General features: G+C 25.3%; 1 protein-coding gene across 1 annotated transcript; it reads left to right on the top strand.

Annotated features, from left to right (window-relative positions):
- Window positions 1–756: 756 nt before the first annotated feature.
- Window positions 757–15,907, top strand: LOC113387546 (ras-related protein Rab-10-like). The gene is made up of 4 exons (XM_026624878.1): window positions 757–1,005; window positions 5,267–5,466; window positions 13,268–13,357; window positions 15,649–15,907. Exons 1-4 carry the CDS (start codon window positions 879–881, stop codon window positions 15,838–15,840), a joined length of 609 nt encoding a protein of 202 aa, XP_026480663.1. The 5' UTR covers window positions 757–878; the 3' UTR covers window positions 15,841–15,907.
- Window positions 15,908–22,911: the final 7,004 nt, after the last annotated feature.

Here is a 22,911-nt window from a genome sequence, read left to right as displayed (position 1 = left end):
TGTCTTACAATTAGAACCGTAATATTTTTGTATGATCTATAAGAAAAAATTTACGGCAAAAATCTGTTCACACACACATAGTTTTTCCTTAAATTTGGTCTCATTCGATTCAGAATGCTTTGAAACGTCGAGAAACCTAAACTTCTCTTTCAGAAAGTTAAAAAATATCAATTTTCTCGTTTTAAATTTAAATCATTTAACGACCAATTGCGTCAAAACAATCAAAATGACGTCACCCGCCATTGACGAATCAGAACTTACGGAAGTCAGACGCAACCATCTTCAGTCATATCGTAGAATTACCATAGACATTACACATATAAAATTTATAATAATTACTCACTAAAGAAGTTTTACTTTATAAACAATCAAAAACACGTTACTTATAACCAATTACAATACACTTCAATACAAAATTTAATAAATAAAACAATATTTTATCATTTTATCATCATCCATATCCCCTTTGCATAGTCAACGCCCGTCTCCAATTCTCAATTAATCTATGATAATTACTTACTAGTAGCGCTTAAAGAAGTTTTACTTCAAAAACACTTCACTCTAACCACTTACAACATACTTAAATACAAAATTTCCAAAATAAAACAATATTTTACCATTTTATCATCATCCATATCCCCTTCGCATAATCAACGCCCGTCTAGTTCCCAATTCCGACGCGCCACTTATCTATGGCGCCACCATTCCTAGCTGACGTCAGACGTAACGAAGGCAAGTCAAGTCAGTCAGTTGTGCGAATAAAATAAAGTGATCTAGTACAATAAAAATAATAATAAAGTGTTATTAAAACTAACAATTCTGAAAATAATAATATAATAATATTTATTAATAACATACCTGTTTGTTTTTTAAAAAAAATGGCGAAGAAAACATACGATTTACTGTTTAAATTATTGTTAATCGGTGACTCTGGTGTTGGAAAAACGTGTATACTTTTCAGATTCTCCGACGACGCCTTTACAACCACTTTTATATCCACAATAGGTAAGATAATAATAAAAATAGTAATAGAAATAATAGTAATTGATATACTAAGTATATATTTATTCCTATGGTTATATAATTTTTACTTTTTTCTGTTTTTGGGTTACTTATTTTTAGACATGTCAAAACGACTTTAATTGATATGACTAATACAATTTTGACCTTCTTAGAATTCAATTTCCAAAGTACAAAAATGTCTTAAAGTTTTTTCTTATATTTTTATTATATATATAATGTATGTCTTATTCCAATACATGATAACCTTGAATTTTGCTTTTTTGCTTTTTGCAATGTCGACAAGTGTTATCTGTTTTGTTAGAATAACAATAATAAATATTTTCCATAAGCAAAGGATTGTTTGTAAATAATAAATTGAAGATGATGATAAAGGACTTTTGTAAAGAAAGTATTTGTAGACTTTTATGGGTTTTGAGTTATTGATTTTGAGAAGAAATGAAAGATGGTAATAAAAAGTTTATAGGTTACCTAGCCTTTGTTGACAGGACATGAAATTACATATAAAAAAGTAAAAAGTGCATTGATAACAGGTAATGATGGATTAGTAGAAACTTATAATGTAATATGTAGATATTCATGACCTTTGAATTAGTGGTTTTGCAAAAAAAAAGGTCAAAGTTGTAATTTTTTTATAGATTACCTAGCACTTCTTAACGAGAATGGTTACCTAGCATTCCTTGACAGGACTTAAAATTACATTAAAAGAACTAGAATTTGCATTAATTAGACTTAATGAAGGATTCGAAGAAACTCTTTTTAGATATTCATAAAGTTTGAATTGGTGATTTTTGAAAAAAAAAGTACAAAATAGTAATTGTTTATAGGTTACTTAGTGCTTATTGACTAGAGTTTACCTAGCCTTCCTTGACACGACACAAAATTACATATAAAATAGTAATAATTACGTTTATAAAGGATAATACTGGATTTGAAGAAACTCTTTTCAGATACTTATAAAGTTTGATGTAGTGATTTTGAAAAAAAGTACAAGAATGTAATGAATTGTTTATGAGTTACCTAGCACTTATTGACGAAAGATTACCTAGCCTTCCTTGACAGGACTTAAAATTAAGTTTAAAAAGTAATAAATACATTAAAAACAGATAATGAAGGACTAGAAGGAACTATCCTAAAAATTCTTTATTGACTAGAGAGGTTACCTAGTATTCCTTATTAATATTCCTATAAATATTAATATACTGAAACAATGAAATAAAAATTAATCTTAGAATCTATACAATTACAATTTAATGAGCAAGATGGTAATAAATCGTTATAAGGTTACCTATCCTTCGTTGACATGATATAAAATTGCTATTGAAAATGATAATAATTACATTAATTACAGTTAAAAAGGGATTAGAAAATACTATTCTTAGATATTTATGGCTTTGAATCAGTGGTTTTTAGAAAAAAGTGCAAGAAGGTGACAAATTTAGGTAGATATGTTACCTAGCCTTTGTTGACCGGATATAATATTATATTAAAATTTGTAATTTTGACTTAATATAATAAATAATTAGAGTTTTACTATAAGTCTCATATCACTAAACTGAAAATTCATTTTCAAATAAATAAAATTAAAAATATTACAATTTAATGAGCCAGATGGTGATAAATCGATAAGGGTTACCTAGCCTTTCCTGACACGATATAAAATTGTTATTGAAAATGATAATTATTATATTAATAGTAGATAATAAAGGATTAGAAGAAACTATTTTTAGGCATGAATTAGTTATTTTGATTAAAAAAATGCAAGATAATAAAAAATCTAACCTAATAGATTACCTAGCACTTCTTAATGAGAAAGGTTACCTAGCATTCCTTGACATGACTTAAAATTATTTATTTATTTATTTATTCAACGCCCAAGGCAATAATACAATATAATTACATTTTAAAGTGTACAAATTATAAACTAAAGATAATATGAGAAAATTTGAGTATTAAGAGTTCATAGATAGATTTGTATATATACATAACACTTAATATATATAAACTGCAAATATATAACATTAAATAAAAGCTAATAAAATTAAACATTAAATAAACTATAAATCACTACTTAAGACAGTCTTTTAGCGATAATTTTTCTGGCTTGATTTTTTATATTTGTCATATGAAATTACATTTAAAAAAAGTTGAATTTGCAGTAATAAATTGTTTATAGGTTACTTAGCACTTGTTGACGAGAGAAGTTACCTAGCTTTCCTTGACACAACATGAAATTCCTCTAGAAAAAGACAATAATTACATTAATAGTAGATAATTAAGGATTAGAAGAAACTATTTTGAGATATTCATGATTTTTGAATTAATGATTTAATGAAAAAAGTATAAGATAGTAATAAATTGTTTATAAGTTATCTATAACTTCTTAACGAGAGAGGTTACCTAGCTTTCCTTGACACGACATCAAATTACATTTAAAAACAGATAATAATTACATTTATAACAGATTATACTGGATTTGAAGAACTTAATTACTATGAATATGTAATTCATGTCTTTTGAATTAGTGATTTTAGAAAAAATCAAGTACAAAATAGTAATTGTTAATAGGTTACATAGTTGCCTAGTACTTCTTGACGAAAGGTTACCTACCTTTTTTTGACAAGACATAAATTTACAATTAAATTGGTTTCTAAATGAAATTATAACAAAATATATACTATATATTGTAAGTGGTAAATAACTAAACTGAAAATTCATTTTTTAATCGAAGAAATTACAATTATTGCAATATAATGAGCAAAATGGTACTAAATCGTTAACAAGTTACCTACCTAGTCTTTATTGACAGGGCATAAAATTACATTTATATTCATATCTAATTACATTTATAATATAATATTATTATATTAAAACAATAAAATGAAAATTCATCTTCTAATCAATGATATTACAATTATTACAATTTGATGAGCAATCGTGGAGAGCTTTATTGACAGGATATAAAAATACATTGAAATATGTGTCTTGCTCAAATTATAATAAAAAATACATTTTTAAAATTCCAGTACCTTATATTAAAATCTTTGCAAGCACTTTTAGTCCCTGTTGTTATATTTGTTTTTATAATTATAGAGTTATTCTAAATTGTTAAGAAGTTACCTAGCTTTCCTTGACAGGGTGTAAAATTTTATTCAAATTTGTGACTAGCTCAAATAAAAATAAATATATTGCATGAATTGCAGTATCTTATATTAAGATCTTTGTGAACACTTTTAGTCCCAATTTTACATTATTCGTAATAATTATAGAGTTATTCTAAATCGATAGAAAGTTACCTAGCATTCCTTGACAAGATATAAGATTACATGTAAATTCATGTCTAATTGTAATTATTACATGCTTATATTTATAATTAGATTTATACTATAAATGGCATGTCACTAAACTGAAAATTCATCTTCAAATCAATAAAATTACAATTATTACAATATAATGAATAAGATTGTGATAAATCGTTAAGGATGTACCTAGCATTCCTTGACAAGACATATAATTACATTTAAATTTGTGCCTAGCTCAAATTGTAATTTAAAATATCTTGCTTATATTATAGTATATATTAAAATCTTTGTGAGCATTTTAAGTCTCAATTTTTATATTAATTATAAAAATATAGAGGTATTCTAAATTATTAATCGATTACCTAGTTTTCCTTGACAAGATGTAAAATTATGTGTAAATTTGTGTTTAGCTCAAATTATAATTTAATATATATATATATATATATATATATATATAAATAAATATTAAAATTTTGGCAAGTATTTTAAGCCCATTTTATAATTTTTACATGAATTATTACAATTTACACAGTTAATCGATAAGTGTTAAATGTTTTGTTAAAACAACAATAAATATTTTCCACGATAAAGAATTGTTTGTGAATTTTAAAATAAAGACTCAAGATAATCAAAATACTCACGTGAAGAATCTATTTTTAGACTATTTATGGCTGTTGCATTATTGATTTTGAGAAAAAATGCAAGATGGTAATAAATTGTTTAGAGGTTACCTAGCTTTCCTTGACAAGACATAAAATTACATTTTAAGTTAAAATTAATTTAGTTTCTCCTAAATCATTACTAATTGAAATGAGTATTAACCATAATAATAAATTTATCACAAAAATACTTTCAAGAGTAACATTTGCCTATTTATTTATCTATTTTTTTTTTTATGTGTTTTTTAACCAATGTTTATAAATTTGTTCTTTTTATTTTTCCAGGTATAGATTTTAAAATAAAAACTGTAGAATTACGAGGGAAAAAAATCAAATTACAAATATGGGACACAGCGGGCCAAGAAAGATTTCACACAATCACCACATCGTATTACAGAGGAGCAATGGGCATTATGCTGGTCTACGATATAACAAATGAGAAAAGTTTTGAAAACATAGTCAAATGGTTACGCAATATAGATGAAGTAAGTGATAAAAGATCTAATTTATTATTATATATATTATATATATATATATATATATATATATATATGTACATGTATATATATTAGGATGGTCCTTAATATGAACATTGTCGAATTTCTTCGCTCCCAAGGGCTCAAAGGCTTCCAAATTAATGCAAAAAAATTCTCTAAAAAAAAATTCTCTAAAAAGGATTAGCTCTCAATATTAACATTTAAATAGACCACAATTCAATTAAAAGTTTCGTATATTTATTATTAACATATGTCAGTAAGTAAATGCTTGCGCCATCTGTGATAGCATTTGCGAACTCAAATATTTAGACACTTATAAACCACTTAACCTGTAATTAAATCCATGTGGACTGTTTAACGAAATATGTATTCATCATGGCATCAACATTAATTTTGCAGCAAAATATTTATTTAATTGGCGATGTAGACACTCAAATTGTCAGTAATGAATAGCCATCAAAGTTACAAGTCTGCTATCACAGATGGCGCCAAAGATTTACTTAATGATATAATGATATATCGAACACAAATATATTTTCAAAAGTCCTAAACAATTTAAAATTAGTAAGAAAAATTATTCCAAAGAGGATTTGCGGAAGGTTGTTTCATTAAACTACATAAGGATAGAGAAATTATTAAATTTTAATTTTATTTTTAATATTGAGATACACAAATTGTAAGTGCATTTTACTTTTTGTTTATTATTTATACTATTTAATTTTCTGTTTATTCATATTTATTATTGTAAATAGTTCAGGTACACTTAATGAAGAAAGGCTAGGACTATAGCTAAAACGTCGTATGGATTTTAAAATGATTTTTTTTATAGATCTTATGCCCGTTAAATAAACTCTGTTTAAAAATAAATAACGATATTAGAATATGCGTTGCTGTATCAAGTTTTTTTATAATTTTTTTCTCATAAGTTTATTTTATTCAACTACACAGTGACATTGCGTCTCCTTGCTGTCTTTTTTTTTTTTTTTCAAAGCTTATTAGGTATAAAAATATATGCCAAACTATTAATCAAATTAGAATTATAAATATTTCAATTTTTGAAACTAACAGATTTTATAGAATAATTTTGAATTGTTTTTTTTTATCAAATTTTACTATTTTCACCTACATATATTTGATCACAATTTGAACAATTGATTTGATAAACCAGATTCCTAAGGCGTTCGATATTGAAAGAAGTTTCTGTACTGTAAAAATAAAATAAAATACTCTAAATTCAGATTTATGCTATCTTTTAAGGACCAATTTGCGGACTTTTGGGCAAATCAAATTTAAAATCGGTTCAGTAATTTAGCATCCCATGCGGGACAAACATCGTGACAAGTAGTTTTCATACGTTTTTTAATTTAATTCCTGGCAATAAATTTTAAATTTTATGATTTAATACAAAATTTCATAATCACGTTCAGAATGACTGAGAATTGGGCGAAATCTATTTTTTCACCCCTAAAATTCTTTTATTCATATTTTGACCAGTTTCTATAATTTTATTATATTTTTTTATAATTTGTAATAAAAAAAAAACACAACAAGCTCTAAATTTTTACTCTCCTATCACAAATCCCTATTTTGTAATAGTCATTTTAGTAATAAAATAATTTTTTATCCCCCCTTTTCAATAAAATCATGTTTTTCGACATATATATGTATACTAGTATGCCCAGCCACGGTTTGCTGTGGCTAATTTCTTAAAAAAATTGTACAAAAATAATATTATGGTTAAAATAAAATTAAATACATTAAAAATGCTAATTATTTTTTTTTATTTTTAATCAATTTGTGTTTTTCGCCATATATATATATATGTATACTAGCACGCCCGGCCACGCTTTGCTGGGGCTAATTTCTTAAAAAAATGTATTAAAATATTCTATATTTTGATATAAAAAAAACGCAAGACATTTAATAATAATAATTATTTCTTTAAAACTCACTAATTCAATCAATTCATGTTTTTCACAGTATATATGTATACTAGCATGACCGGCCACGCTTTGCTGTGGCTATTTTTTTATTATTTACGTCATAGATGGAATCGCAAAAGAAATTGTATGAGAATATTCTATATTATGATTTAAAAAAACGGAAGATATTCTATAATAATGATTAATTTTTTGCATACTTTCACAATTTCACTCATCATGTAATAATTGTATTTAAAGAACTTCATATAATTAAAATTAACATACATTCATTGACTGCTTGTATTTTTACTATTTCGCTGGCGATACAGTTTCGTTCTTTGAACATCTGTAATACCTGTCTTGATTAAAATATTTTCCATTTTAATAACTTCAAAGATTTATAGAAACTACGAGTAATATAGAAATAATTTCTAATCAATAAACTTACGTTTAGTACACGGCACAAATATTTTATTTATTTAATTGGGAAACTGGGTAAAATATTCTTCTGATCCAGGATTTTTTTATTAAATCAAGATTTGTACTACGATGTAATCTTTAAAATGTTTATTTTAACCTTGTTGATATCAGTACGCATATCATAGTAACGTTTCCGTTGCATTCTCACTTCAAAGAAACTGCAAGACATTCAATAATAATAATTACATTTTTATATAATTTTTGAAATATTTGTATTTGTATTAGAAATAATCCTTTTTGGACACACATTTAGCTAGATTTGATTTTTTTCAAAATTATCAATATTGAATTTGATAATTTTGCCTTCGGTTGCGTATCTTTTCCTTTTGTTTTATTAATATTGAATAAAACCCTTTCTGAACGTGTTAGCGAAAAACTAAAAAAATTAATTTAAATATTTTTTTGATACTAAAAACACCACTCTAAAGTGGAATGAAGACGAACGCACATGTTGCGTTCGGCGCATGGATATTGAAAACGGTCGCACGCAACATATGCGTGCGCAGCAGTAAATGAAATCTTATATTTATTTTTAGAATGTTATGAAAATTAAACTTTTGAAAGTGCAAATGAAGTCAAGTGCATTATTTTTAATTCCTAGAATTATTTTTATAAGTATTTTTACCTACATATATTCAACCTGAACAATTGATTTCATAAACCAGATTCTTACCGCGTTTAATATTGAAAGAAGTTTCTGTACTGTAAAAATTAAAAAAAAACTTTCAATTAAGATTTATCCTTTAAGGACTAAATTATGGACTTATGATTATTGTTTTTTTTTTATCAAATTTTACTATTTTCACCTACATATGTTTGATCACAATCTAACAATTGATTGTAAAAATAAAATAAAGAACTTTAAATTAATATTTATATTATCCTTTAAGGACTAAGTTATTAAGTTTTGGGCAAATCAAATTTAAAATCGGTTCAGTAATTTAGCATCCCATTCGGGACAAACATAGTTACAAGTAGTTTTCATAAAAGTTTTTGAATTTAATTCTTTGCAATAAATTCTAAATTATATATTATTATCCGAAATTTCATAATTACATTCAGAATGACTGAGAATTGGATAAAATCCATATTTCATACCTCTAAGTGTATATGTATACTAGCATGCCCGGCCACGCTTTGCTGTGGCTAATTTCTTTAAAAAAATGTATAAAAATATTCTAGATTAAATGAAAATTAAATGCATTAAAAATATTAATTAAATTTATATTTATATTAATTAAATTACATTTTCAATCAATTCGCTAGTCACGCTTTGCCGTGGCTAATTTCTTAAAAAAATGTATATAAAAATTTTCTATATTAAGATTTGAAAAAAACCTTAAAGACATTTAATAATAATGATTAATTTTTTTATATTTTCTATCAATTCACGCTTTTCACTGTATATATGCGTACTAGCATGCATACTTTCATAATTTCACTCATCATGTAATAATTGTATTTGAAGAACTTCATATAATTAAAATTAACATACATTCATTGGTTGCTTGTATTTTTATTGTTTCGCTGGCGATACAGTCTCGTTCTTTGAACAGGTATAAAATCTGTCTTGTCTAAAATATTTTACATTTTAATAAGTTCAAAGATTTATAGAAACTACGAATAATATAGAAATAATTTCTAATCAATAAACTTACGTTTCGTACACGGCACAAATGTTTTATTTATTTTATCGGAAAACTGGGTAAAATATTCTTCTGATTCAGGAATTTTTTTTATTAAATCAAGATTTGTACTACGATGTAACCTTAAAATGTTTATTTTTAACCTTGTTGATATCAGTACGCATATCATAGTAACGTTTCCATTCTCACAGATTTACACCCTAGTCTCGCCTAAAGAAGTTTTGCTTCAAAAAAACTGAAAGACATTCAATAAAAGTGATTAAATTTTTTATATTATGTTTGAAATATTTTGTTTGTATTTGTTTTATATAGCTGGATTTTTTTTAATTATTAATTTTGATATATTTTGAATTTGATATATTAGAATGTTTTTCTTTAACACATTCACTGCTAGCCTTCGGTTGCTTATCTTTCAGAAATCAAAAAAATGTACTAAATTAGAAGACATAAATCTGTTTCTGTTTTCAATGATTACAGTACAAAAAAGTTCAATTCCATTATTTTATTTCACTAAAAACACTACTCTAAAGTGCAATGAAGACGAACGCACATGTTGCGTTCGGCGCATGGATATTGAAAACGGTCGCACGCAACATATGCGTGCGCAGCAGTAAATGAAATCTTATATTTATTTTTAGAATGTTATGAAAATTAAACTTTTGAAAGTGCAAATGAAGTCAAGTGCATTATTTTTAATTCCTAGAATTATTTTTATAAGTGACTTGTCCTTTATACTTTTACCATTGCAATTTATTTAATTCCATTATCAATCGCGACATTAAATGTTCTAAGGTCGGAGTTAAATCTGAGAAATGTGATTCATTTATTTATTAGACTGAATTGATGACATCGTCGTCGTTGTCATCATAAAATAGCTTTTGATAAGTAACAGGAAATGAAGAGAATTGTTGTAAGTTATCTCTCTCTCGATAATACTTTTAATTTTGTACAAAAACATTTCTAATAAAATATGTTCAATTTACATTAATTATTTATTTTGAAATTATAAATACAATCGTGTAATGAATTGATAACATTTATTTATGAGAGGCACTTGACACTGACACACCTAGATCAAAGATTATGGTATCAAGTTCAAAATTGTAATTGTAGATTAGATTTGGAATTTGTATTTGTAGTGAAAGTATTTTTGCAAAGTTCGACTTTGCAATGTTTTACCTAATACACAGTAATATGAAATAAATTAATTATAGGACTTGGGGTTCCACAAGGCTTTATTCTTGGTCGATTTATTTTTATTTATATTAGAGTAAACAAAATGTTGATTCAGATAATCAAGTTTTTGGTCTTTTTATAAGCATCCAATATTCTACATATATATTAGGGTGGTCCTTAATATGGACATTTTTGAATTTCTTTTCTCCAAAGTGTTCAAGTGCTTCTAAATTAATGAAAAAAAATTCTCTAAAAGTCTTAGCTCTTAATATTAACATTTAGATAGTCCGCAATTCAATTAAAAGTTTAGTATATTTATTATTAAGTAAATTCTTGCGCCATCTGTGATAGCATTTGTGAATTTAAATATTACAACACTTAGAAATATTTATAAATCACTTAACCTTTAATTAAATCCATAACAAAATATTTATTCAAGATTAATTTTGCATCAAAATATTTATCTAATTGATGATACTGACACTCAAATTATCAGTAATAAATTGCCATCAAAGTTACAAGTCTGCTATCACAGATGGCGCAAGTATTTACTTAATAATAAATATACGAAACTTTTAATTGAATTGCGTACTATCTAAATGCTAATATTAAGAGCTGAAACTTTTACAGAATATTTATTTATTAGTTTGGAAGTATTTGTGCCCTTGGGAGCAAAGAAATTCAAAAATGTCCATACTAAGGACCACCCTAATACATATGTAACAACTATCGACATGTCTCAATTGATGCAAATGCAAATGTACACAATTTATAATTAGATTAAAAAGATAGTACAAATGAGACATTTTAATTTTTATAATAAATTAGATAAGATTTATAAGATATCAAAATATTATAAATTAAGATAAAAAGCAAAAGTAAAACAAAAAAAAAAACTAATTAAATTCTTCGATAATTTCCACACGAACGTAGTCTCGAGTAAGTAAGACAAGATACTTTTTTTTCATAAAAATAACCTAAAAATATATTCATCAAAATCGGTCCAGCCGTTTCGGAGTTTAGCCCAAAAAAACATACAAACAAAAATTTAGAAAAATGTCAATTTGAAAACGACAAACAGACCACTACAGTTTTATTTATATGTATAGATTTAATAAAAATCTTTTGCGAAAGTCATAAAATATGGAGCTTGGAGTTCCACAAGGCACGATTCTTGGACCAATATTATTTTTATTTATTGTATTCATTGATGATTTAATTAAAAAAGAGGAATTTCTGTAAAAATTTATGCTAAATTTCTGGAACTATTAATTTTAATTTTGGGCGACAAATGTTAACATGTTAATTACCACAATATTTAAAAAAAATCAGAATATTAACTTTTTTTGACCAAATCTCATGTATCATGAAACTTAGAACTTTTTAGCGTCAGACAAATATGATTGACATTTTTTTTAAATGTTTATTTGAAAACGACTATTTCAATATTACAAACATACACTCCCAATTTTATTTATATATATATATATATATATATATATATATCTATATCTATATATATAGCTTTAATAAAAATATTTTGAGAAAGTTAGGAAATATAAGGCTTGGAGTTCCACAAGGCACTATTCTTGGACCAATACTAAGTTTATTAGTAATTCAATTGAGCACTACTATTTTGATTCAATAAAAATTTGAAAAAGTCATGCTAAATTTCCGGAACTATTTATTTATATTATCTCGTATGTCAGTCATAGAACTTAGACACATTTTTAGCGTCAGACACATATGACTGACACGGCAATTAACGCGTTAAACAGTTATCAAATTTAAAATATATCCATTTCTTCGTTTATAGATATTGGTTATCTCATCGTCATATTTACTTTACATAAAAATACTACTCGAAAAAAATTATTAAGTGTTAATGAAAACTGTGAATTGAGGTCATATGCACAAAGTTGACAATTTGTATACACCACTGATGTTTCTAATGATTTGTGCAAATTAGAAAATTAAAAACGAACGGTTTGTGCATACAAAATTGTATTGATTTTGGTAATTAGTCCTTTATGCAGTTCGAAAAGTGTTCGATAGCAAGAATTTTTGGGAAATGGTAAATAATACAATCTCAAATAGTACAAACTCAAAAATAAGTACAGCATTGTATTTATATTAATACTATTTTAAAGTAGAGGGTAAAAAAGTAGAGAGTAACCGGTCTTTATTGCTTTAAATCTGGCAGCACGATATAAATTGGACACATTGACAATAATCGAAATAAATAAAATAAATAAATAAAATAAATAAATAAAAACGATATTATTTTGAAGTAAATGGCAAAAAGAGTGTTTTAATAAAATTATTTTGAAAAAGTCAGGAAATATAGAGCTTGGAATTCCACAAGGCACTATTCTTGTACCAATATTATTTTGATTAATTGCATTTATTAATAATTTAATTTAAAAAAAAAAAGAGGAAATCATGCATGATGGAAATCAAGGGTGTTACCGGTCTTTATCACCTTAAATTGAGCGCGAAAGTATTTTTTTCGTTTTGAGCACTGTTGTTTAGTTTGCCATACCTTAACTATTTTATTTTTTTCAGCATGCGAACGAAGATGTGGAAAAAATGATCTTGGGAAACAAAAGTGATATGGACGATAAAAGGGTAGTGTCGAGGGAACGTGGAGAGGCGGTAAGTAAAAATTTATTTATATTTTAAATATATTTTAAATATATATATATATATATATATATACAAATTTTAGTAGTATATCAATCTACCATCATAATGTCCTATAGCAACCCGGTATAATTATACAAATATCACAGATAAAAATGGAAAATAATTTGAACTAAAATAATTGGCAACTCATTACCAATTATATAATTTTTGGACTGTAAATTGAGATTTATATTATCCTTAAGAGTCTAAATTAGGGACTTCAGAACAAATCAAATTTAAAATCGGTTCAGTAGTTTAAGAGTCCATTCGGTACAAACATTGTGACGCGTACTATATATTAAATAATTAAATTAATTCTTATTTTTGTGGCAAAAAATTGCAAATTGTGTACACACATATTTCACTTTCAAAAAAAAATCTTTAACAAAGTATGTAAAGGTGGTTTCTACATCATCGTGCTGTGCACTAAAACAGGGACACACACAAATTTCAAGGATAATCGTATCTTTTATTTAACTTCATGGCTTACAAACCGTTGATTTAAACACATTCTTCACTTTCAACCAAAAAAATCTTCTGCAAAGTATGTAAAGATGGTTTCAACACCATAGAAGTGCACTAAAACGGGGGCACCCACATAATTCCAAGGATAATCTAACTTGGCGTTGTATATAAGTTTAAAATTAAGATTTTTTTTAGCAAAGCATGTAAAGATTGTTTCAACATAATTGCCTTGTGCACTAAAACGTGGGCACACACAAATTTCAAGAGAGATTCCAACTACAAACATCAAAAATTAAAAAAAAAATGGAGATACTTTTATGCAATTCTTTGAAATATAAAAAATTACCATGGACAAATTCAAATTGTTTGCATATCTTTACGTTTCAAAGGTTTCTAAACATTTTGGCATACCTTACAAGAAAAAATTGATGTTTATGTGTAATTATGTATTTATGTATCTTTCGTTGGCGATTTCGAGAGCACGGATCAACCGATTAGAATGATTCAAAAAGCATTCGATTCGTATTAACAAGGAGACATGCTGATTAGTTTTTGGCAAAGGTAGGTCCAGCCGTTTGGGAGATACGGGGTAAAAAGTGCCAAAACCGGTAAACCAGTTTTTAAGAGAACGGAGCGTCAGATTTTATTGATTTAAAAAACATTTTACTTGTAGTAACGGAATGAAAATTTTTGTAAATTTTTGGAAAGGCAGGTCCAGCGGTTGTGGACTCTCAATAAAAATAACTTAAGAAAATGTCATTTGGCGGTCAAAAATGTTCATCAGACATATGCACATCAAATTATCAGATATTTTATAGAGATTTTAAATTTGTGTTACACATTTTGTGTAAATCTTTTTGGGTTCCGTACCAAGATTTTTAATTTCAAAGTTTTTCTTTTATATCGTTCGAACAAATGTCCTCTACATCTTCGACAGTATGGAATAACCGATTTGTATGATTAAAAAATCATTCGGTTCGTATTCGATCGCAAGGCGTTTTTGCAAAAGGCAATTTTGCCGTGTCGGAGGTATGGAGCGCAAAGGGTGTAAAAACGGTTATGCAGTTTTTGAGAGAACGGATTATCCGATTAGATTAATTCAAAAATCATTTTGCTTGAGTAGGCGGTATGCAGAAAATGCATTTACTAAAAATTTAGTAATTTTGAAAATTTTAGAAAAACAAATCTAAATTTTCAAAAAAATTTAGTTTAAAAAAATTCAAATTTAAGAAAAAATTGATTTGTTATAAAAATTTGAGAATATTTCGAAAATTTTAAAAAACCTAATATTTTCAAAAATTTCTAAATTCTCAACATATTTAAAAAAAAACGTTTTTTTAAAATTCCAAACAATTTTAAACTTCGAAAAAAAATCAATATTTTTAAAGATCTAAAGAAAAATTGATTTTTTACAAAAATTTGAGAATATTTTGAAAATTAAAAAAAAAAAATCGAATATTTTCAAAAATTTCTAAATTCTCTAAATATTTAAAAAAAAAAACGTTTTTATTTTAAATTTCAAAAAATTTAAACTTCGAAAAAATTTCAAAATTTTGGAAAATTTCTAAATTATCAAAAAAATCTAATTTAAAAAAAAATTGGACTCTCTTACAAACTTACACATAAGTTGTTTATAAAATACGCTCATCGCCCAATTTAAAAAGCACTTATACAGTACGTATTTATAATAAATAATCTATTACAATTATTGAGGGGAAGTTCCAGCAATTTGCCTTAAGGCACGATGCCACACACCACTAGTTCTACTTCTTACTAATCTATCATTTATCCTGCAGATAGCACGAGAGCACGGTATAAGATTCATGGAAACATCTGCCAAAGCAAATATAAATATCGAAAAAGCCTTCAACGATCTGGCAGAAGCAATCCTGGACAAAACGGCTGGAAAGGATCCATCGGAGCACCCTGACAGGGTCATGGTGGAACGCAGGGACAACCGGGGCTCGAGGAATGGATGTTGTTCATAAAATCAATAAACAATCAAGTAATCTTCGATATAAGTGAATAATGAATTGATAAATTGATATCGTCAAACACAATAGTAATTAATCAATGATAACCAAATTTTGAATATATATATATATATATATATATATATATATATATATATATATATATATTGGGTTGTCAAATATCTCCCTTCCGCTTTTTTGCTCTTGGCCCAATACAAAAAGACGGAAGGGAGATATTTGACAACACACATATATATATATATATATATATATATATATATATATATATATGTTAACCCGCACAACTTTTGGAGCAATAAGTACGAAACAAAATGTTTATGCTTAAATGTAGCTTAATTAATTGTCAAGAACTTTTTATACTTAAAAAATAATGGGAGTGAAATCATCTAGCTCAGTATAATTATTTTTTTTACACTCATAGTATGTTATGGCCTGTTAAAACAAAAATAAGATAAATTTAAAACGTTAATTTATTTCCCTTGTAACTAATAAAGAATTTACTACAATCGTTTACTAACAATTAGATTTTTTTGGGTCTGAATTACGATGTGAACAACCTTTTTTTTATATTATTTTTATTTGCTATTTTTTTTTATGAATAATTTTTAATAAGTACATTTATAAATATTATACAAGTAAAAACAAATTATGTTTGTATATATGTATATATATGTATGTATGTTTATATGTTTTTGCAATTTTTAATAGAACAATTGTTGGAAAATTTAATCTAAAGTCTTTTATATATTACATAATTTTTTTAATAAATATTTTGTATGAATAAATCTAATTTTAATTACTAGATTTTTTTTAAACTAATTTTTGGAAGTGAATATTACATAGGATTTATATATTAGGTTGTCAAATATCTTCCTTCCGCTTTTTTGCTAGTGGTTTATAATACAAAAAGGCGGAAGGGAGATATTTGACAACTTGATATGTGTTTTTTTTTTAAATACAAATTGAATTTTAAAAATACTGTGAAATAACAATTTGTTGGCCCGGTGTACTGTATATAGAACAGCAATTTCAAACAATTATTCATATGTAAATTACATTATAGTTATTTAAATTAATTATTTGATAAATTAATAATTAATTTACATGGTTTTATTCATAACAGATAAAAATTACAAAAAAAATAGATAATTTCTTTTTTAATTCTAATGGGGTAATTTTGCCATAAAATAGCGTTGTCATAGCAACGTGAAAACTGTGAAAACGTCTACATATTTTGCCGTGCGATCAGGCGTATTTTACTTTTTTTTTTGTTACAATTTATTTTTGTTAATCAAGACTTTAATGTCTTATTTACAAAATTGATATGAGCAAAAAAAATACAAAAAAAAAGACAAAAAATGCAATACATTGATATTTTACATATGGACAAGCAATGCAGTTATCATAAGATTATTCCTTGCTAGTTTATATGTAAAATACGCCTGATCGCACGGCAAATGGATAGACATTTTCACAGTTCTCACGTTGCCATGACAACGCTATGTTATGAAGCATAATCTATTTATAATGAATATAAAGTTTTTTTTCGTAAATTTAAATGAAATTTTAGTTAAAATAATTATTTTTGCATGTTCTATATAAAGTATACTATTTATAAATTTATATTTATAAATATTTGCTACGTCTTGAACATATTGTATATATTCTTATTCAGGTGTAAAACAAACAAACAATATTTTTGTATATTTATACTTTTTTATTATTAAAATAATTATTGGAAATTTAAATAGTATGATTTTAAAATTTTGATTCTTTTAATAAACTTGGACGAAAACATCTCACAAACTTTTGTACCTTATTTATCAAATGAAGATTTATGTTTACACAAAGATATAACTAAAAAAAAAGTCTTTAAAGAAAGAATCAGTTTACAATTTTTAGTTTTCAAATATACATATTCATATTTATATAAATTATAATTAATAGTGAGTGATTTCAAAATAATTATAATGACTGAATAAAATGTAAATACTTCAACATTTTTAATTTATTTACTTCAAAGGCAAATTTGTAACACTTTTAAATTTTAAATAATTATAAAGCGAATTAATGAAAAAAATGTTTTTTTTTTTAAAGTTCCTGAAGAAGGAGACATGCAATATATCCGAAACGTAGAAATATTTATAAAAAAAACAAATTTTTTGCAAAAAAGGAGGCCGAAAAATGTTCAAAATGCCTTCAAAAAAAAACTTCACCTGTTTATGATAAATGTTTAATTGAAAATTATTTATTTGTACGTTTCGTCACTTGATATGTGTCATCATTAAGCAATTTTAAAAAAAAATACATAAACCTATAAAATAATAATTGTTGGATTTTTTACTTTGCAATTTTATAATAAAATAAAGAAAGTTATAAATTTAGTAAAAACATTTTTTATGAAAATAAATGATTACTATATTTATAATTGTATATATTTATATATATATATATATATATATATTTATTTATTTATTTATTTATATAAACTTTAAATTTTTTGTTCAATGTGGAAACTTTTTTTTTCTTTTAAGCTATGAAAAATAGTTTTTAGACTGTTTTTAATGTGTTAAATGATGACATGCATGCAGTGTTGAAACGTACATAATAAACTGTTAATTATTTATTGCTTATATATATATATATATATATATATATATATATATATATATTATTTTGTTTAACGGGCATAACATATTTTATACTGACATAAATTTTGCTTAAAATGCATCTCAATACTTAATTTTGTATCTAGAAAATTCTAAAATATTCTGAAGTACTTCTCATAGAGAAATTGTAAGACTGCTTTTTTAATTCAAACCAAACAAGCTTTTTTTTTTAAATATCTCTCATAAAAATATAATCTTATACATATATGCATAATAAGGTGGTCCTTGATATGGACATTTTCGAAATTCTTTGCTTCCAAGAGCTCAAATGTTTCCAAATTGATAAAAGAAAATTCTCTGAAAGTTTTAGCTCTTAATATTAACATTTAGACAGTCCGCAATTCAAATAATAAATATCCAAAACTTTTAATTCAATCGCGCACTATCTAAACGTTAATATTAAGAGCTAAAACTTTCAGAGAATTTTCTTTTATCAATTTTTTATCATTTGAGCCTTCGGGAGCAAAGAAATTCGTAAATCCATATCAAGGACCACCCTAATATATATAAAAAACCATAACATGCTACATAAGCCTAATATTTTCTACCATGAACCTAAATATATGTAAATGTTTAATTTTGTATATTTTCTTCTCTATATATATACATATATGTATTTATTAATTTTTTTATATATGTTCAAAAATGTCGAGCACTTTTTCTCAAATAATTTTTAATATCTGTCTTAATACTAATATTAATATTAAATAATAATAATAAATGATTATTGTGAACGAGTGGTGACTTACCAGTGATAGGGAAAAATATTATGTAGATAAATTAGTTATTGTTTTTTTGCTTTTATATATATACATACACATACATACATATACTATACATACATATATATATATATATATATGTATATTTATATATATATATATATATATATATATGTATATATATGTATGTATATTTATATGTATATGTATTTTGCAGAAATGATTGCTTCCTAAGAAACAAATTACAAAAGATTTTTGGGTAAAGGCAATGGTAACAGATATATGTGTATATGTACAGGGTATCCCAGAACTCAACGTCAAGCTAAATAAAACAAAAATAGAAAAAATTAGAATATCTCACGTTGTTTGCAGGTTATGCAGGCCCTTAATCGGTTTTTATTTTTTTGCTCAAAATTTTCAATAATAAAGTCATCAAGTATTTTACAATTTTACAATCCTGATTAAATGCTCTATCTTTCGATGCAACTTGCCAACACACTTTAGTACATTTTTTTCACACCAGGGGCTCTAAAAGTCGACCGATTGTAAAAATTTCGAAGTCGGGTTTCAACAAAACGTGTTAAATCTTGAAAACTTGGTGACAAATTTGCCATTATTTTGGTATAAGGTCTTACAAATGTTATTCTACAATTGACCATTTTAGAATCCTGGTTAAATGCGCCAGCTTTTGATGCAACTTGCAAACACACTTTAGTACGTTTTTTTTACATCAGGGGCTCTCAAAGTCGACCGATTTTGAAAATTTCGAAGTCATAGTTCAACAAAAAGTGTTAAATCTTGAAAACTTGGTGACAAATTTGCCAAAATTTTGGACTAAGGTCTTAGAAATGTTATTCACGGTTACGGTTGCAAAGTTTAAATGCACAAAAATAAAAAAAAATTAACCACAAGAGCCGAAATTTGGTCATAATTTCACGAAATGAAAATGATATTATTTTACATTTTACATACAAACAAAGCAAGGAAGAATCTTATGATAACATATGCATTATTCATCAAACAATGTAAGATAATTTTTATCCCTTGAGTTCTGGGATACCTCTGTATATATATGTATCTTATTACCATTTATCTCTTCGATTTTATTTAAGATTAGTTTAAAAACTTGTGAGATTTTACGAATCAGCATTTCGCTTTCGTTGTAATAGAGAAAAATTACTGTTATAGATTTAATAATAATTAAAAACGCATAAAATAACGAAAAAAAAAAATCATTTATGTTAGATATGATATGATTTTATAAATTTAATTAAATTTATAAATTGATTGTATATACGATAAACAAAACAAAACAAAACAAAAAAAATTAATCCCAGAATTTATGTATGTTATATTATATAAGACACAGAAAATGTTTAATGATTTATCATACCAAAAATATTCATATCAAGGAGATAATTGTAATCGATTTATGTGCTTTTTGAGGAAAAATACAAAGGTACCTCGACTTACGAGCGAACAAAATTTGAAATACGAGCCAATAAAGCTTGGCGCAATGTTTTTTCAAAAGCGGCGGCATGTTCGAGTCTCGTAAATGATACATCTAGCTTTTTTACAACGATTTTTTTATTATAGACATATTTTGGACTATTTTTTTTTAATTTGATTATTTTCAAAATAATAGTTTTGTCATGGCAACGCTATTTTATGCTTGTTTATATAATAGAACGACCTAAAAATTGATCCCAGAATTTATGTATGTTATATTATATAAGACACAGAAAATGTTTAATGATTTATCATACCAAAAATATTCATATCAAGGAGATAATTAATTATAATCGATTTATGTGCTTTTTTGTGGAAAATACAATGGTACCTCGACTTACGAGCGAACAAAATTCGAAATACGAGTTTTGAGCCAATAAAACTTGGCGCAATGTTTTTTCAAAGGCGGCGGCATGTTCGAGCCTCGTAAATGATACATCTAGCTTTTTTACAACGATTTTTTTTATTATAGAAATATTTTGGACTATTTTTTTCAATTTTGATTATTTTCACAATAATAGTTTTGTCATGGCAACGCTATTTTATGCTTGTTTATATAATAGAACGACCTAAAAATTGATCCCAGAATTTATGTATATAAGTCACAGAAAATGTTTAATGATTTATCATACCAAAAATATTCATATCAAGGAGATAATTATAATCGATTTATGTGCTTTTTGCGGGGAAAATTCAGTTGTACCTCGACTTACGAGCGATCAAAATTCGAAATACGAGCCAATAAAGCTTGGCGCAATGTTTTTTCAAAGGCGGCGGCATGTTCGAGCCTCACAAATGATGTATCTAGCTTTTGTCAGTTGTAACAATGATTTTTTTTTATTGTAGAAATATTTTGGACTATTTTTTTTTAAATTTGATTATTTTCACAATAATAGTTTTGTCATGGCAACGCTGTTTTGTGCTTGTTTATATAATAGAACGACCTAAAAAAATATCTGTTTTTTTGTGTTCATTAAGACACAACATAAATAAGGAAATTTTTGGAAAGAAATAAATATTCAGTTTAAGGACGAGATAATATTTTGACACTTGTTTATACAATAGAACGAATTAAAGAGACGGATTTTAAACAATTAAGCTTTGTAATTTAAACAATTGCATTTTAATGTCTTTATGCACTTCAATATATGGAAAAATCTGACTAAATTTATTTAAAACGTATGTCGGGGTTGTATAGATAAAATTTCGACACGTGTTTTTACAATAGAACGATCTAAAGAGACATTTCTTGAACGATTAAGTATTACAAAGAAATAATTGCATTTGTATGTACTTTAATATATATTTATATGGAAAAATTTGCTTAAATTCATTTAACTCGTATGTCGGGGTACCACTGTAGAAATAATATTTATATATATATATATATATATATATATATATATATATATATATTATATATTTGTCGACTAAAATTGAATTTTTCCACAATCGTTTCTGTTCCTAGAGAATAATATAAACTAATCTCAAAATTCAAATAAATTTTTCGACTTTCATACTCTACTACTATTATGTATGTTAATTGGATAAATGTTGTAAAGAAATTTATTATAGTTGCTTTTACAATAAATATTGAAAACTTTTGAAATCCGATAAAGTTATTTTTAACAAATAACAACAAAATGCTTCGTTTGTAAGTTATTATATAATGCTCTGTGATTGTGCAGTAAAATATTATAATATAAATATAGAAATTTCTTAAAGTGGGAATTTTAATCTGTAAAATAGAATATAAACATTTCATATATATATATATATATATATATATATATATAACATTTTTTTGGCCAATAAGTCGAATAAAAATACAAATAATAAAATAATTTCTTTATTGTCTTCAGACTAGTTTCGACACTATGTTTGTGTCATCTTCAGCAAGTTCTTTAGTTAGAACTTTCCGAATTCGTTTTTTCGATTATAAAAATATTTCAATTTTTTATTAAATAAATCAAATAAATTTGAGCATTTTTTGTTTCTTCAGAAAATATTTATATAGTAGTAAGAAATTCTCAAAAAAAATGTTACTACTAGATTTAATAAAATATTTTCTGAAGAAACAAAAAAATGCTCAAATTTATTTGATTTAAATTTAATAAAAAATTTAAATATTTTTATAATCGAAAAAAAGAATTTAGAAAGTTCTA

This window comes from Ctenocephalides felis, unplaced genomic scaffold (assembly GCF_003426905.1).
Source record: "Ctenocephalides felis isolate EL2017-DRISC unplaced genomic scaffold, ASM342690v1 CF-g0.4_SCAFFOLD_03572, whole genome shotgun sequence".
NCBI classification, from domain to species: Eukaryota; Metazoa; Arthropoda; class Insecta; order Siphonaptera; family Pulicidae; genus Ctenocephalides; species Ctenocephalides felis.
The sequence above is the reverse complement of the archived record's forward strand: the minus strand, read 5'-3'. Positions and strand labels throughout refer to the sequence as shown.